Raw genomic sequence first — 16,728 nt, forward strand, 5'->3', positions numbered from 1 at the left:
GGTTCGTCTACTTCCCACGTAGATTATCGATCAGATTTGAGCTTTGATGAGTACTTGCAACGTGCAAGCCGAGGTCTTCTGAGAGATGATGCGGAGAAGGCTTCAAACAATACTAGTTGGCGTTTTGCAATGTGACCCCAGAGAACTCAGCGCAGATCTCGAGTAGCCTATCCTGGCTCTTCTCGTCTAATGTCGCCTTGTGGGGTGTTCCCTCTCGCTTGCTCGGATGGAAATAGCTTCCACTCTTCTTAGCCTTCTCTTCCTCTCCTTCAGCAAGCATAACGTAGCTCTCAACAGCTGCATTAAGGTCTCCGGATGCTGAACTGCCGCCCATCTTGGTAGCCACCCAGCCTGGGTCTAGTGCGTTGCTCTTGACATCGGGCCACCTGCGCGCGAAAGCTTTGGCGAACAGGACGTTGTGTAGCTTGCTCGCGCAATAGGCCGCGTTTGCGGTATACTCGCTCTCGCCCCGCTTCGTCCAAAGGATGTCGTCCAGACTAGGAGAGCCCATCTGATGCATCTCGGAAGACATGAATACCAAGCGCTTCGGGCGATTGATCAACGCGGTGAGTACATACGGCGCAATCGTGTTCACAGCTGCAAGTGCAGGGATGCCCTCGCTTGTCTTGCGGTAATCGCCTTGATACAAGCCAGCGTTATGAATCACACAGTCGAATGCGCCAAGCTTGTTCACTTCCTCTGCCATGCTCTTGGTCTCGGAGAGGCTCGACAGGTCGCCCGTTACAACCTTTTCAGCGCCGGGGCATGCGGATTCGGCGTCTTTAGCACGTTGAGCATTGCGCGCATGGAGGACTTGTTCGCGTCAGCAAGCCAACAATGGGCAGGGTCAGGGTGGCACAAACCAACCGAATGTCCATTTGCAACAAGCTTTTTAGCAGCGGCCAAACCGAGACCGTCAGAAGAGCCTGTTATGAGGATTCGCGCCATTGTGGAGAGCGGATTGGAGTACGGTGGTGTGAAGAAGCTTGAGAGAAAGCCAGGTATTGCAAAAGGAACACGAAACGGCTATCGCGAAAGCCTTTATGACTTTATTGCATCATTGTCACAAACTCCGGACACTTCGGGAGCTACGGACGTCCGTACATGCCACCTTCGAAATACGTGGGGAAAAAACGAGCTGGCCCGGCGAAAAACCACCGATCCAATAACCCGCCACTTTCCAGGCGGCACTCCTTCTTCAGCGCTATTGGGTCATCAATACTCTATCACACAACATGGCGCTGCGCTGCGCTAACGATTGCTTAATCGCGATAGACTTCTCAGGCCAAGTAAGCGTCGTTGCAGTGCACGTGTCATCGTGCTCGGGTTGAGCGCATCTCGGGCCAGATTGAGCTCGGGTTAGGCGTCCTCTCCAGCCCACCAAGCCGTGATAGGGACGCCTTGAATGCGACGACATTGCAACCTCAAGGTATATAACTGAGCGCTGTCGCTTCCATCAATATGCTGCAATCACTTGTCTCTAGACACTTCACAAGAACAATGTCTCTTTCCAAAACACCTCAGCTTAAAGTCCTCATCAACGGCGCTGGCATCGCCGGATCCAATCTTGCGTATTGGTTAGCTAGGACCCGCCTCAATGCCTCCATCACGGTTTTGGAACGATCACCATCTCCTCGAACCACGGGACAGTCTATTGAGATCCGCGGTGCAGCTATCTCCATCGTCGAGAAGATGGGCTTGTTACCAAGTGTGCTCGCACGTAACACCACAGAGGACGGCACTCGCCTTGTCAACGCTTCCAACAAGATTATCGCCGAGTTCGGAAAAGGCGACAACCGCTTCACATCCGAGTATGAGATTCTGCGAGCCGACCTATGTGGTTTATTCGTGGATGCGTCCAAGAGCATGGAGAACGTCAATTATGTGTACGGAGACTACGTCACAGCCGTGGAACAAACGGATAAGAAAGTCGATGTTACCTTCAATAGTGGAGCAAAAGATAGCTTCGACTTCATCGTTGGTGCAGATGGCTCAACATCACGGATACGGTCTCTTATCTTGGACGAAGAAACGCGGAAGGATAGCTACAACTTCATTGGCCAGTACATTGCGTACTTCAGCATTCCTCGTGAAGAATCAGACACGAAGCACTGGTACTGGTACAACGCACCGAGAGGCTTAGGCCTCATGACACGACCGCACCGCAATGGGAAGACCACTGGATGCTACATGTGCGTTACGACACCAGCACATGGACAACGTGATCCGCTTGCCGAAGCAGCGATGGATGGAGGGCCCGAAAAGCAGAAGGAATTTCTACACGCAACCTTCCACGATGCAGGATGGCAGGCCAAGAGAATCCTGGCTGGTATGGACGGGTGCGACGATTTTTACATGAGCCGCGCAGCGTATGTCAAGCTCCCCACATGGACGAACAACCGTGCGGTACTCCTCGGTGATGCAGCCCACGCAACATTCGGAGTGGGAGTCACTCTGGCTGTCGAAGGTGCATACCACTTAGCAGGCGAGCTCAGCAAGATAGAGAATAGCGATGGCATCCCAGCAGCGCTCAAGCTGTGGGAAGAGAATTTCCGTAAGATCCAAGGAAAGCATGAAAGTCTGCCGCCTGGATTTCCACAGCTTGCTTTCCCGCAGACCGCCTGGGGGATCAAAGTGCGCGACACGCTTGCCTGGACTATCGGGAAGACCAAGGCTTACAAGTTGCTCCCGGAAGATAAGCCTGATGACTCGAAACTGCAAAACTACGAGTGGATTACTGTATAAGAGAATTTCTTGTCATTATTAGACACCCTTCACATCATGCTAGTAGCTCGAAATCTGCTTGCTTAATACCTCCTTATTATGCTATCGCCAGTTGAGCTTGCAGCTCGATCGTCACATACATTATACAATCGATACTTCTAAAATCATGTCTTCCTCGCTACTCTATCTTCTGCTAGTCATGAATCTTAAGGCTTGTGCTGAGAGTACCCCGCTTCTGTTAAGATATACTGGGTACAATGGGATATAGTAGTGTGTTTAGACATCAAACGGTAGCAACTGTGTGTATACTTAGACGAATCGCTGGCGCGCAACGATTGTCTATGGGTGTACCATATACTCCGGAGTTGACGTCAAACCCCCTGGCAGCTTCTATCTCGTACTATATTGCGGCGGGAAATGGGATCGCGTGCTGACGGTTGACGCTGACGAATGGGACATATGGAATAAGGTCTACGTCCCCGAGCTTTACACGTTTCCCGAGGACGTGGAGGATGGAACAAAGGATACATGCAAGCCCCTTGACCTGTGGTACCCGAAGCCAGTCAGCAGTACGTGTTCAACTCCTTTTCTTCCCTTTGGGTTTGCTATCAATGCTGACGCATCGGACACCGCAGAGAAGAACAAAGCACGCTTCATCGATTCCGTCCTTCCAGGCGCGACGGTCGAGAACACGGTGGTTTTCGCCAAGGTGAAAGGCCGGCTAGAAAGGACCCAAGGATTGATCCCGCCGGCCCTTATCGACACTGGCAAGGTGTATCTCGCGCAGTGTGCCGAGCGGGACACCGAGGCAAACAAACACATTGGCAAAATCGTTACGGCGGATTGGGGTTTCGTAACTTCCCTCCCACGTTACGGAAAGTGGACATATAAACCGTAGAAGCTCTAGTTAAGAGTAATGAGCGATTAAGGGGCGACAGGTGAGGATATGTGGGCATCGAAGGGGAGGCTTCGGGATAAACACGGGTGGTTAATTGGAAGGTAGACTTATCACGGTAGCGGAGTCCTTTGCACGCAGCTACAATCCTCACCAAATCTAAGTCTTATGTCTGAAAATCAGAACGAACACGAATGACATATGGTCAGCAGGTAATTGCTGGTCCAAGCACGATAGTTCCATAACCGTAGCTACGCAGGCGTTCTGCATACTACGCAGATTGATTCACATTATAACATGATGCGTTCATGTAATCGTCGGCTCGCTTGAAAGACCTCAAGAGCTTATCAATATTCTGTCTGACTGAGATATCGATATTGCATAAACTAGTGTGAGGGTACCCACGGTTCCAAGGTTCAGTGGATCTTTAGCCCGACTAGGCCTAGCTCCATTCGGCATCTCGTATATAAACAGCGCGATTGACGACATTGCCTATCACTCAATATTGTTACTTTCCCAGCGCTAGAGGCGAATTTCAAAACATCAACTCCAGCAAATGCATTCTGCGTACGACAGGCACTACAATGGACGATAAAGCCAAAGAATTTCTGGCTAATGTGGAAGGCAAAATCGTGCCAGTAACATGTCACGATGATGTCTTGCGGATCGCATACATTTATATTAATCAGGAGCTGTGGGACGGCCAGGGCGTGTTCGATGTTGTGGAGAAGCTGCATGCGCATGGCTGGTCTTTTGGTGAGGACGAGCTCCGCTTCAATCGGTAAGCTACATCCTCATATGAGAATCTCATACCGATGTACCCAGCACCTGCATGTGTGTGACTAATATAAAACAGTACCTTGGATATATTTTATCTCGCCCAGATCGCAGCAGCCTACTACCACTGGACCGACCAATTAAATGGAGACGACCCTCTGACCTTCTCAGACTTCGACGCCTTCTACACTAAGTACCATGCCCTCCTGAATCCCACAGTCTGGCGCTCCTACTACTCCACCGCATTCCTTACCCAACCTAACACAGCACGCTTCTACCGCATGCCCGACCTCCAGGATCTTCCGGACTCGTCCTCCCCACTGTGTCTGCCGCGTGATAGTCCGGTATCCGAACACGTCCTAAAGCTGCCCCGCTGGGCTTATACTGTGGTGCGGACTTGCTCCAGGCAACCGTTCCTTTCATTTGACACGATTACTGAAATAGCCCTCTGCACACTTGACACAGTCTTGACACGCCTACACGCGGCCTACCCTAGCACACTCCCCTTTTCGGAACCACATGCGCGCTTCTGGCTAGACGAGTACTACAAACCTCCCATCGCAGAATCGGAACAAGAAGCGTTGTCCACGAACACCAACACCCAGCTGGAGGGAGAGGAGAAGATCCCTTTATCTTCAAGCCCCACATCTGACCCATCGCCTCGCAAGGACAACCGCGAAGCATGGGGGCCCCATCACTTTGGGCTCAATGTCGCGTCGGGATTGTATGATATACACAGTTTGGAAGCACAGTACCTCGCACAGGTTTCTATGGGTAAGGTTGTCGAACCAGAACCTAGCAAGCCGGTGTTTTTCTGGTGTGGGATACCGGACGGAGGGACTGCAGATCAAGCATTGCAGAGGGGGTGGCAGGAAGAGATTGGAAGTGAGGAGGAGGTCGAGTTCCTAGCCGCTGTTGCGATTGAGGAGACAGCCGGACTAGGAGCTGGGGCAATCAAGGTGGATGAGTTGGACTGTTCAATCCGGTCACATATCCTACTAGCGGTCATGCAGGCTGCGCTAGTAGAGAACATGCAAGAGCGAGAGCGTTTCTTGGGAAAGCTGGAGAGGCGGATGGTACAAAAGGGGAGGATTGGTGAGGAAAGAGCAGGGAGGTGGGTTAGGGAGGCCTTGGAAATTATGGTACCTTATGTACGCGTGTGGCAGGGCAAATGGCCTGGTGCAGAGAAGAGAGGAGAAATGCTGCGCCAGATCTTGGTAGAGAAACCACTGCTCTTTGCACGCTGGAAGTTGTCGCCTGTTTTGAGGCAGTTCGCTTTTGACGACGCAAAAGTTGACTGTCTCGGCTGCCAAGCGGCATACTGTTAACTACTGCCGAGATCCCTTCACCCGGGTAGTAGACAGATTGAATAATGAGGAGAATAAGACCTCTATCTGCATCATGACTATGATTCCAACTAGATGATATAAAAGTCTTCGTCTGAATAATTATTAGGGTCGACATTTCTGATTCCAGGTTGAAAATTTGTGAATTCCGTGAAGCCAACTCGCTCATACACACGTGCCTTCCCAAATCGTGTGTCAACAGCCTTCAAGACCAGACATAATGCAAGTCTCGACTCTCGATCCAGCTCAGTCTGTTCATTTGTATTGGCGATTATGGTGAAGGTCACATCGGTCCTCACCAATGGAAATATGTAAAGCATCGCTGCTGGGTGTAGCTGATTTGGACCGGGCTTAGCGATTGCATAATCCGGAGAAAAGTTTACGCCTAGCCGGTCTGTCTCGCCAAGTATTTGGGTGCCAACAATGTCATTGAGACGATAGATCGACATGTTTTGAGCATCGCTTGTCAATTCCCAGGAACTTGTCGTGATTTTCCCTCTCAAATAGAGGTAACAGCCTTCTTTGACAGGTCCAAATATGTCTTCGGTGGCCAAGTTGATTTGCGCATCTAGGAGAGTGAACTGCGGATCTGGATTAGACATGTAGATATATCGTATAGGATCCGATATCGAAGCCCACGACCAAGTAGGTGCAATATAGGTTGTAGGCCTGGATTTGCGCACTCTCTCCGTCCCTATTGCTTCGGATCTGGAGTCATTGTCTTTCCTAGAGATCATAGTCGATCCCACAAACCATGACATATCTCTGGTGAGGTCCGTCTGCCATAGTCCAGCAAGGTACAGTGGCAGCCTCCCATGCTCACCCCCTTCATTCAATTTGTATCTCATATCATACAACGTAGATGCCAGACCAGATATAGCAATCAAGCGATCCGTGCTGTACGTAATTCTCAAAGCGCTGTATGTCGTAACACAGAGATCCCACCCAAAATCTGCAAGCTGTATACGCTTGGATATCAGCCCCTCGTGTGATGTTGTTGTCATTCGTACATCCGTTGACGGTTTTATCATGTCCACGAAGGATTGTCTTGCTTGACCACACTCGCAAGTCGTTAACTGAGCACATTCAAACACGACTTCAGAGCCGCAAAAATGAAGTACTCGTGGGGATAGCCAACGCTCTTGTAAGACCCATGCACGGGTAAGGAGAGGAAAGCTTTCAAGGGCAGTTTCCAGATTATTCGAGTGGCCAAAGTGAGGCTTTTCCTCCATCAAGTCGAGAGGGTAAGCAAGGAGATTGAAAGGTCCACTTTCGGGATCTGTACTAGATGAGCTCACCATCGAAGGTCTTTCTGCGATCTCGAAACTCGTCTTCGAATTGGCAGAGCTTGTAGCTGCGATGCATACGGTACAGTTGCGATAGTATGGCCCCATCCTCTGCGACTCATAACGCCAGTCCTCTTTGCTGTCTTGCTGTATGCAGAGCGAATCAATCCAGAGTCTTCTCAAGCCAAGCTTCTTGCAGACCTTTATCGCGTCGAGGAACACTGGTGTGAGGTCGCTTTTGCTAATTCTCTTGGTGTATTCCGCTCTGGTTTGTTCTGTCAAAGTGCAGGGATGTGAACCACCCCAACAATGACTTAGACACGCGTACTCTCCATGTTCGCCATTGGAAATGACTAGTCTCACAGGATCTGACTCTCTCACTCCAACGTCTAAATACCGTGATGGAAGGAGAGGCGAGGCCGGATTTGAGCAACCTTCGTGTCCTGTTTGACAGAGTTTGATCCAGCTCCGAATCGTCGACCATCTTCGACCTGGATCCAGCCAACAAAGATCATGCGTATTCCGTGGAATAGTTCGATAACGTTTTGGCGCACGTGTCTTTGCCGCCTCTTTCTCGTTTACCTCTACATGGTCTCCAACATGAAGCACTATTGCGCAATTTATGTCGACGCATTTTGGTACGTTTTGCTTTCCATGTACTAGCCGATCGAACATGGCTCTTCTCGTGCTAGTTTCCATTCCATAACCTCGAATTACAAGCAGCACCTCCCTCTTTGTGATAATATCCAAAGACCCGCGAGTTCCCCAGCGATCGCGAGTCAGTACCCACATCTCGTGCCGATCACAAGCAGGTGCGTACTCCTTGGTAGCTTTGTCGACCAATTTGCAAAACGTACAATGGCGGGTTTTCGAAGTTGTTGGGCCATTGAGTTGTATAATCGATTCCGAGGAAGGGGTATAGAGCGCGCCCGAATAGAACAAGTTGCTACACCGAGGGCATTCTGAGCCGAATTTGCGTCTGCAACGCTATGTCAGATATGTTACCCGTCTTCCTTGTGCGTCAAAACAGTGGATTCTGTCTAAGCAAAGATTTCACTCACTTGACTAATGCGCCTCCTTCATTCGTCACCAATTCGGCCAAATCAAATGATCTCTGAATCCATTTGTTATCACCCGCATCGAAGCTAGCAGTTAAGATTCCGTCCTCAAGTCTTGTTTCGCGTGCATGTTCAGGTATCGGCCTCTCTGAAAAGAAAGTCCACATTTCCTCATCGCCAGGTCCGATTATATCGTGGAGTCTGATAGTCGATTCCTGATATGAACCACGTGAATCGAGGCAATTTGCGATGAGATACCATACCCGCTTTTGTTTGTAGTTGATCAGTCTAGGAGGATCCGCGTTGAGTAGCCATCTCCTATCTGACGAATCCGTCAAGACTTCATAGTCCAAGTCCTCGTTCTTCGCCACTTTGAGAGGCGAGAATGACCCATCTTTAAACTGTAGCACTCTGGACAACGCGATTGAGATTGGGTGGCCGTCCTTGTGAGTCGCGCACAGAGTCGTGCCAATCATGTGAGCATTTTTTACGCTGCTTGAGAAGTTTCGCCCCTTGCTGTCGAAAGCACCATCTTTGACTCCGAGATAATGCTTTAGATCAATATAGATGTCCTTTGCTTTCCCATTCGAACCAAGATACTCGGCCGTGAGGAGTCTTTGATCTATAAGTCTGAGATTGTAGCATCCTTGCAGGCGGTTAGGATCATATCGGCGGAATCCGACCGAGAAGCTCACTGGCGTACGATCCGTTGAAACATTAACGACCACCTCGAGCTGATCGTACCACCAGTCCCCATGACTATTCTTCAGCTCAGCGCATAGAATGTTCTGCTCTAGAACGATGTTCCGAGCACTGAACAAAAACGGTTTCCACCAGGATGGAAGCTTCCTTCGTGGTTGCCGATCTTGGTGTCTAAAGGTAAGAGGTATGCGCTCAATCCTTCTAGCGGGGTCTGATATTCAACATATAGTTGACATCGATCGACAAGGGCTAGCTTGAGCACTGGAGTAGAATTCATCTTCCAGAATGTTCGATACCAGAGACGAAGGCTTGATATGAGAGCCGATACTCTGTACCAAAAGCTGATGGCCAATATCGATAGTGGAGAGTTGATGTTCTATATAGCAGTCACTTTTGCTTGATTTACGGATTTGATGCTTGATGTTGGAGATTAATGCTCAATGAATACCTCGGACCAGAGATAAACGCAGAAAAAGAGATACCCCGCTTTATCGGAGTGTAAGGCGGTAGCGAGTGGCAGTACTTTGAAGCTGGCAGCCTGATTCGGGCAGAAAGGCTCTCGACTTTAAACAAAACCACTCGTGGAATAAATTGTACAGCCATTACTCTGAAATGGCTGCCTAGCTCGCTACCCCGTCGTCTGGCAGTCCTGAGTCTTGCGCCACGGGCTGGACGGACCCCGCTTACAGCCCGTGCTCTATTGCGGCTGGGAGCCGCTCACGTGCACGACCACTACCATTACTACTATCTCTCATTCTAGGCCTTTGCACCAAGCGATGGCTACCCCAATACTTGGCAGAATAGCCATGGACTCAGCCTCGTTCATAAGCTTCTCCTTCTTGAGGGCTGCGCATCAATTTCGCGTGAGCTGCGCCTTTCGCGTAATAAGCCATTGTCAGCCACAGCTGACTTACTTTCTCGGCGTGGATGTTCAGCCGCAGCCTGGTCGACTTCTGCCTTAGGCTGTCGTAGCTTCTTCTTGAATGCCATAATCAGTCAATACTACCCGGATAGCTACTACAGCGCTACGTAAAGGCGTGTAATCATGTGTTCGCCTGGTCTAGAGGCTGCGCCTCTAAGTTCGCAGTCTTTTTTACGACCGTACACACACATCACGGCTTTCAAGCGACAAGGCTCCCAAAGCATATCTCGGATGTGAGACTCGAGTGGACTATTGGCCCCAAAATCACTTTGGCTTTACGCCACCACTGGATGGTTGGGGGACCACGGTATTTGAGCCTGCCGCCCTCCTTTCGCTTCTTTGTCCCTGTTCATTTCGCGGCCCTCCCCTCTTACCTTAAGTTGAGCGAGTAGCGCTAGTACATACACGCTGCCCCAGCTTTGTCTGCTCAGTTCCTGCACCCCAGTTTCATGTCATCTCCAACATGGCTTCCACAACCTCCCAGCAAGGCGTTTGCATGGATCCACGATGTGACGATAGAAACGATCGGCAGAGACAATTGTTCTTTTGCTCAGACTGCAAGAGCTGCTTGTGCGATAGATGCTGGCCACTTCAACCTACACATGTATCTTCGGAGCACAGGCAGCTAAAGTACCAAGAGTACTTACAATGCGCACGCCTTGAGAAGATCTTGATGATGCCAACCACAGAGTTGGATCTCGAAGAACTCCATAGCCAAGACAGGAACACAACATGGTTTGGTGAGTCTCGAAAATCACTGAAGATTGCGTAACATGATATTCATTCATTGATCTCAGCCACCGTGAACGGAAGATAAGATGGATAGACTGACAACCTTCTAGGAATCGATAGATTCCAGGACGATGGGCCCTTCTTGCAGGACTTTGATACCTTCAAGCAACTGATAAAGAACTCGCCAAACCCGGACCAGATTAGGTATCCACAACTCGTGTCCTTTATTGGCGAGACTAGCGCCGGGAAGAGTACTCTGATCAAGATGTTGATCGAGTACGACCAAGCGAAATACGAAGCCAACAAGTCCATGTTTAAAGCACCAGTCCCAGGAAGCCCGCTCCACGATTCCACACCCACTTCTGCAGATGTTCATCTATACGTTGATCCCGCTACTTGGGAAGAAGAGAGACCAATATTCTACGCGGACTGCGAAGGCCTGAATGCAGGAGAGCGCATCCCAATCGGGGCTCATTCCCGGAGACAGACGAAGACAGATACTTCTCGGAAATTGGGCTTACGAGCACGTTCACTAGAATGGGCAACGTCAGACCAGACACGAACTCGTCAATATGCCGTTACTCAGCTCTATCCTCGCCTTCTTTATACGTTCTCCGATGTCGTCGTTTTCGTGCTGAACAACCCGAAGTAAGTTTGCCCGAAGCCAGTGGATCAGAAGCTATGGCTGACGGCTTAGGACGTTCGAGCACAACGTACTTCCAAAGCTGCTCGACTGGGCGTCGTCCTCGCTCGAAGCTAGTACAAATCAAGGTACACTTCCTCACGCCATCATCGCACTCAACTTCTCAAACACACGCATCCCATCCAACCTGTGGACGAGTCGAGATGCAACGAATAACTTGCTCGAGAATAATGACCACTTGATAAATCCAGCATACAGTAGCGCTCAAGTCACAAAGCTTGTAGAGAAATGGAGGAAAAGAAATAGGCCCATCAGAAGTCTTCGCGATCTTCTTCACTGCTACTACGCTTCGTTCCAAGTAGTGCGTCTCCCGGAAGCCAAGGATATGCCTCGTCTCTCGAAACAAGTATCACAACTGCACGACACCATTGTGGAAACATGCAAAGCATCGTATCTGAATAAGCAGAAAGTTGGCCTTCTATCATCAGCCGAGGATCTGAGCTTTTATATCCAGAAAGCATTCACACATTTCTCAAAAGACCTAAACCATCCATTTGACTTCAAGAGTTATTCCTTGATTCGGAATCCGATACCTCAGAACCTGGGTGGCCACATTCTTCGCGTTGCTATCGTGATGCAGCGGCAGTATCCAAATAGAACAGGAGAATGGATATTCGAGAACTTGAGTTTCATGGTGGCTTCTTGCTTCCTCTATGACTGCGCAACCTACAGAAAGGGAAAACCACACGACCTGTTCGCAAACTATCAGCCAAACTTCGAAGATGCTCTAGTAGAGTTTTGCTCCTCACATTGGCCCTGCGAATTCTCCCACGCTAAGAGGGGACGATGTGTCAACGTGAGCAAGAGTCATGAAAAGGGTCACCAGACTGGTAACCGAGGCAAGGTAACACATGGTCACTACATGTCCAGCTTCACTGTGGAAAATTACAAGAACGTATGGCTAAACTCGCTCAAGACCAGATTGCATGATGTGCAAGAGGAGTTAGAGCGTAAGGAAGACAGCTCAGAGGAGACTGGTCCCTTGAGTCCTATTCGAAGACTGCATGCCCGCAACATATCGAGTTTCTACCGTGCCGTCGGTGGCGCGTCAAAGTTCAATAGTCACTCTACGTGTCTATGCTGTCTCATGCGGTCTCCCGAACATGTCCTTCGATGTGGTCATGTCCTCTGTACTGAATGTGTCAAAGCATTCGGCACAGTCAGGAATTGCACCATGGAGATGAAAGAATGTCCCTTGCACATCGATGATTGCAATTGGAGAAGTCCCTGGAGGATTCGGATGAAGCCTGATTTTGCAGGTGTTCGTATTCTGTCACTCGATGGGGGAGGTATCCGTGGAATCGCAGAGCTTGAGGTTCTCTGCCAGATCCAACAAAAGCTAGGCGTCAATATTCCAATCAGTGCTTTCTTTGATCTCATTGTTGGGACAAGTACCGGTGGAATCATTGCACTGGCTCTTGCTGTAAAGCAATGGTCTGTTGATAAGTGCATTGAGGAGTTCAAGCGTCTCGTCAAGGAAGCGTTCTCGCCACGGGAATTCCATGGCATCGCCCCCCTCCAATACATCGCTACTATTCATCACGGCAGCACCTGGAAGACTACTCCGTTCCACGAAGCTTTGCGCGAGTCACTTGGAGATGGATATCTATTTGGCGGGGCCGAGAGCTCAGACAATGTAGCTCGGGTAGCCGTGACAACCACAGACGAAGTGGCCACCAGAGGCATTGTGATCGCGAATTACTGCCGGAGAGGTCCTAAAGACGACAAGCAGAGTTACGAGTTCTTGAGACCCAGCGAGCCAGATGCTGAGATGAGAACATGGCATGCTGGAGCAGCAACTGCTGCTGCTACCCCATTCTTCAAGCCATTCGTTCATCCGTTCACGGGAGAGACCTATCTTGATGGAGCGTTCTACAATAACAACCCAGTAAAGGTGGGAAATCGAGAGCGGCAACTACTATGGCCAGATGTTCAAGATAATCATCCGGATATATTGCTATCTATCGGCACATCGCAGCATCAACAGGCTATGGTAGACAGGTCCCGCTCGGAGAGGTTCAACATGCAGCGCGATATCAGCCCGTCGCTTAGTCATGGCAAAGTCAAAGCTAAGGTTAAACACTTTGCTGGTATGTTCCAATTGGGCAAGGCAGCGATCAACAAGTTGGGAGACTCAATACACTGCGAGCGTCAGTGGGAACAGTTCTTGGACGGGATGGAGCGAAGCACTGCTCATAGTGAAGATTCTCGCCGCTACGTTCGCATAAATCCAGATATTGGTCGAACACCGCCACGGCTGGATGACGTAATCGAGGTTGATCGACTCCAATCAGATGTTTCTCGATATCTTAAAGGGCCTGAAGCCATGGCTGATATCGAGGATGTTGTCTTCCGCTTGGTCGCCAGCAGCTTCTATTTTGAACGAACGCACGCGACAAGAGATATGTCTCAGGGATCCGCCAAAGTGAAAGGTAGGCTACGATGTCGCTTCGAAGAATCATCAGACTGGGCAAAGGAGATGGGTTTGTTCTTCAAAAAGCATCAGAGAGCAGACTTTCAGCCGTACTTCGATACCTGGGATGGCAATCAACAGCATGGAAGAGACAAGATCAATCTGGACTCCTCGCGCATTGAGAGAATGGCCAGCCATGGTGCACTTGACATTCAAGAGGTTGAGCTGACAGTAGCAACATCTGAGAGAGATGCGGACATCAGACTCCATCTCCACACTTCAACAGGTCGGACCAAAGGCTATTCGATCAGCGGCTTCCCTCGCGATTTCTTCAGGGAAATTGACCGCGTTGAAGTAGACAACGAGGTAGAAGGATCGCCCAAGGATAGCATATCGAAACCTGTGAGCCTTCCAGGCATCCCATCAATCAACGTGTTGAGTGGGAAGGGATCGACGTTGCTAAGACCCGGAGCGCCAGGCAGCACCTCGGAGCAGAACCTCTGTACACAACCGCATGTCTTGAACGAAGAAGATCGGCGCAAATCAGATGACGTTCTATCTCGAGCTACGCCCGAGAAGGTCTCCAGAGATTTGAGTTTGAAAGAGAAATTATCAAGCCTGAGTCTTCGCGGCGAGGAGCGGCGATCCCACTGGATTGGATCATCCAAGGGCATACGGCGTGATAAGTCTCCTCTCACCCAGGAACATGAACAACAAGTATTGCCCAATTCGCTACAACATCGTAAGACCTTTGGCACAAAGTCCCCACCTGAACAGCCACAAGGACAACGCAATATGGCCAGTCCACCTTCTACGCCTCGAGAAACAGCTCAACGCAACGGAGGCTATGACATACCATATACAACTCCAGACACAGATCTGCTCTCTCCCTTACCCAGCTCGATTCCACGGATGACTATGCCACCAGCGAACCCAACGCCTTTGCCCATGAGTAATCCCCAGTGGCAATCGACAAATCCTTGGTCGCAATCAGTACACCCTACACACACATCGCAGCCGCAACTGGCACCTGGGACTATCCCACTCAATTCCCAGTGGCAACCAACACATCCCACACACACATTGCAGTCACCTCTAGTACCTGCGACCATTCCAGTAGACTTCACTAGTACCGCTGCTCCCTCGAGTACTTACGAGTTCTATTCTGCCGATAACGTCTACTTGTCGCCTCATACCGCAGGCACCCAATCACGGACCACTCGCACTACTTCTGTTTTTAACAACACCCTCCCCACTCGCGCTCAGCCAACTCATACAGCCACTCAACATCCCCCCTTGAACGACCCCTATCAATCGCCACTGTACAAAGATGATCACAAGGCGGATCTGGAACTCGAATTCGCGTTACAGATCAGTCTTGCGGATCAGGAAGAAGAAGAGCGAGAAGAGCAGAGAAGACTGACTAGAGCTTTAGAAGAGAGTCAAAGAGAAGCGTATTGGTGCTAAGCCATCTACCATTGAAGCATACGAGCAGATGTAGAAATCTCACCATTTGGGAAGATCACGCCTGTCGCTTCTAAGGGCGTTTTAAATCACGTCCTTGGTACCAAACATGATAGTTGGATACTCGGACACTCATGTCCCTTCACTTTCTGGCATTCTATCCAGCAGACACACAAATCAGGCGGGTTGTTTCACGTTTCGGTTGTTCACAGGGACTTTCTATTCCATGATTTCTTGCGGTACAAAAGCCCATCGTAATGCGAGCAGGGAATTGTATAAATCTGTTTAATAAATCGCCATTCCTTACTTACTTTGGATAAGTTGTTCTAACAGTATCCTGGTAACACTATCCTGAAATGTCGTCCGTAACATTCTTCCCAGCAGAAACAGCTCTCATTACACTGACACCACAGGTCATACGTAATCTAGCTGCATCGCTGATACCCTCTAGCGACCATTTCTTCTGGTGGCCAATCTGTCGCTTCTTCCAGCAAAACGTCTATCCACTATCCTTCCTTTCCATCTTCCTCCTGCGATACATCCGAGTTGTCATTAGTCTGTACGGCACATATAGATACCGGCCCACACCAATACCTCTATCGCCGACCTACCACACCACCGATGTTACAGTCATCATCCCTACAACGGACCTCATGTCCTCGACACTCCGCCACGTCATCCGCACGATCCTCTCCCAGAACATCCCTAAACTCATCATCGCCACCGCCGGAATAGAAGCCGCAGAACAATCCAACGCATCCAGAGCCTTGTTCCCAGAAGATGGCCAGCGCATCATCCTCTCCCACCGCCTCAAAGCCTCGCGTCGCGAACAAACCGCCCAAGCCCTCAAACAAGTCTCATCGCGTCTCGTAATACTGCAAGACGACCACACATACTGGCCCGCGTCACCCGTATTCGTCGCCTCCGTGCTCGCGCCCTTTGAAGACGTGCACGTCGGTGCCGTAAGCGCAGACTTACGAGCCCGGCACCACGCCCACCCAGCATGTTCTTTGCGCGGATTCTGGAATTTCATGGGCATGGCGTACCTGGCGCGTCGCTCGTACGAGTACCGCGGCACATACGGTATCGACCGTGGTCTATCCACTTTGCCCGGTCGCTTCGGCGTCTTCCGCACCGCCATCTACGCTTCTCCGCTGTTCCTCGAGGCCTATCTCAACGAGCGGTTACCGTTTATGCAAGAGCCGCTCAACGCAGATGACGACAAGTTCCACACGCGCTGGCTGGTTGAACATGGTTGGGATGTTGGACTGCAGGCTGGGCCGGATAGTCTGATGACAACGGAATTGGGGGAGTGGCCCAGGTTCTTGGGCCAGGTGTTGAGGTGGACACGCACGACTTGGCGGAGCAATCCAGCGCAGTTGATGGATAGATCGACGTGGGTACGGCACCCGTTCATGTCGTATAGTCTGCTTATGTGGTTCTTTCGACAATCGCTTTTCCACGAGTTGAGCATGTATTTCTTGCTTCATCGCACGTTGCATCAAGCTGAGAGGTCGAACTATTTTACTGCTTGCGCGATAGCACTCACACTCTGGATTGTCGCGTTCAAGTTCATCAAGGTCTCTACCCACTTTCGAAAATATCCCATGGACATTGTGTACTTTCCGGCATATCTACTTTTTGGCTATTTCCATTCGATTATCAAGACTTATGCCTTGGTTACGTGCATGGACGCGTCTTGGACT

The 16,728-nt window shown here is 50.1% G+C and overlaps 4 protein-coding genes across 4 annotated transcripts; 2 read left to right on the forward strand and 2 right to left on the reverse strand.

Annotated features, from left to right (window-relative positions):
• Positions 1–112: 112 nt before the first annotated feature.
• On the reverse strand, positions 113–948 carry GT037_009839 (uncharacterized protein; the record flags this gene model as incomplete). The annotated part of the gene is made up of 2 exons (XM_038934886.1): positions 113–813; positions 864–948. The coding sequence occupies 2 exons, from the start codon at positions 946–948 to the stop codon at positions 113–115; spliced, it is 786 nt and encodes a 261-aa protein (XP_038782300.1).
• Positions 949–1,500: 552 nt separating this feature from the next.
• GT037_009840 (flavoprotein monooxygenase) lies at positions 1,501–3,622 on the forward strand (the record flags this gene model as incomplete). Its single annotated transcript, XM_038934887.1, has 2 exons — positions 1,501–2,739; positions 3,038–3,622. 2 exons carry the CDS (start codon positions 1,501–1,503, stop codon positions 3,620–3,622), a joined length of 1,824 nt encoding a protein of 607 aa, XP_038782301.1.
• A 518-nt stretch (positions 3,623–4,140) lies between these two features.
• GT037_009841 (uncharacterized protein) lies at positions 4,141–16,412 on the forward strand (the record flags this gene model as incomplete). The annotated part of the gene is made up of 7 exons (XM_038934888.1): positions 4,141–4,400; positions 4,476–5,510; positions 10,332–10,450; positions 10,553–11,090; positions 11,140–15,018; positions 15,474–16,266; positions 16,311–16,412. Coding segments are annotated over 7 exons (6,726 nt in total), but the record flags the coding sequence as incomplete, so codon positions are not given.
• Positions 8,086–9,778, reverse strand: GT037_009842 (uncharacterized protein; the record flags this gene model as incomplete). Its single annotated transcript, XM_038934889.1, has 2 exons — positions 8,086–8,879; positions 9,703–9,778. The coding sequence occupies 2 exons, from the start codon at positions 9,776–9,778 to the stop codon at positions 8,086–8,088; spliced, it is 870 nt and encodes a 289-aa protein (XP_038782303.1).
• Positions 16,413–16,728: the final 316 nt, after the last annotated feature.

The sequence above is a fragment of the Alternaria burnsii genome (assembly GCF_013036055.1).
Source record: "Alternaria burnsii strain CBS107.38 chromosome Unknown 701, whole genome shotgun sequence".
Taxonomy (NCBI): domain Eukaryota; kingdom Fungi; phylum Ascomycota; class Dothideomycetes; order Pleosporales; family Pleosporaceae; genus Alternaria; species Alternaria burnsii.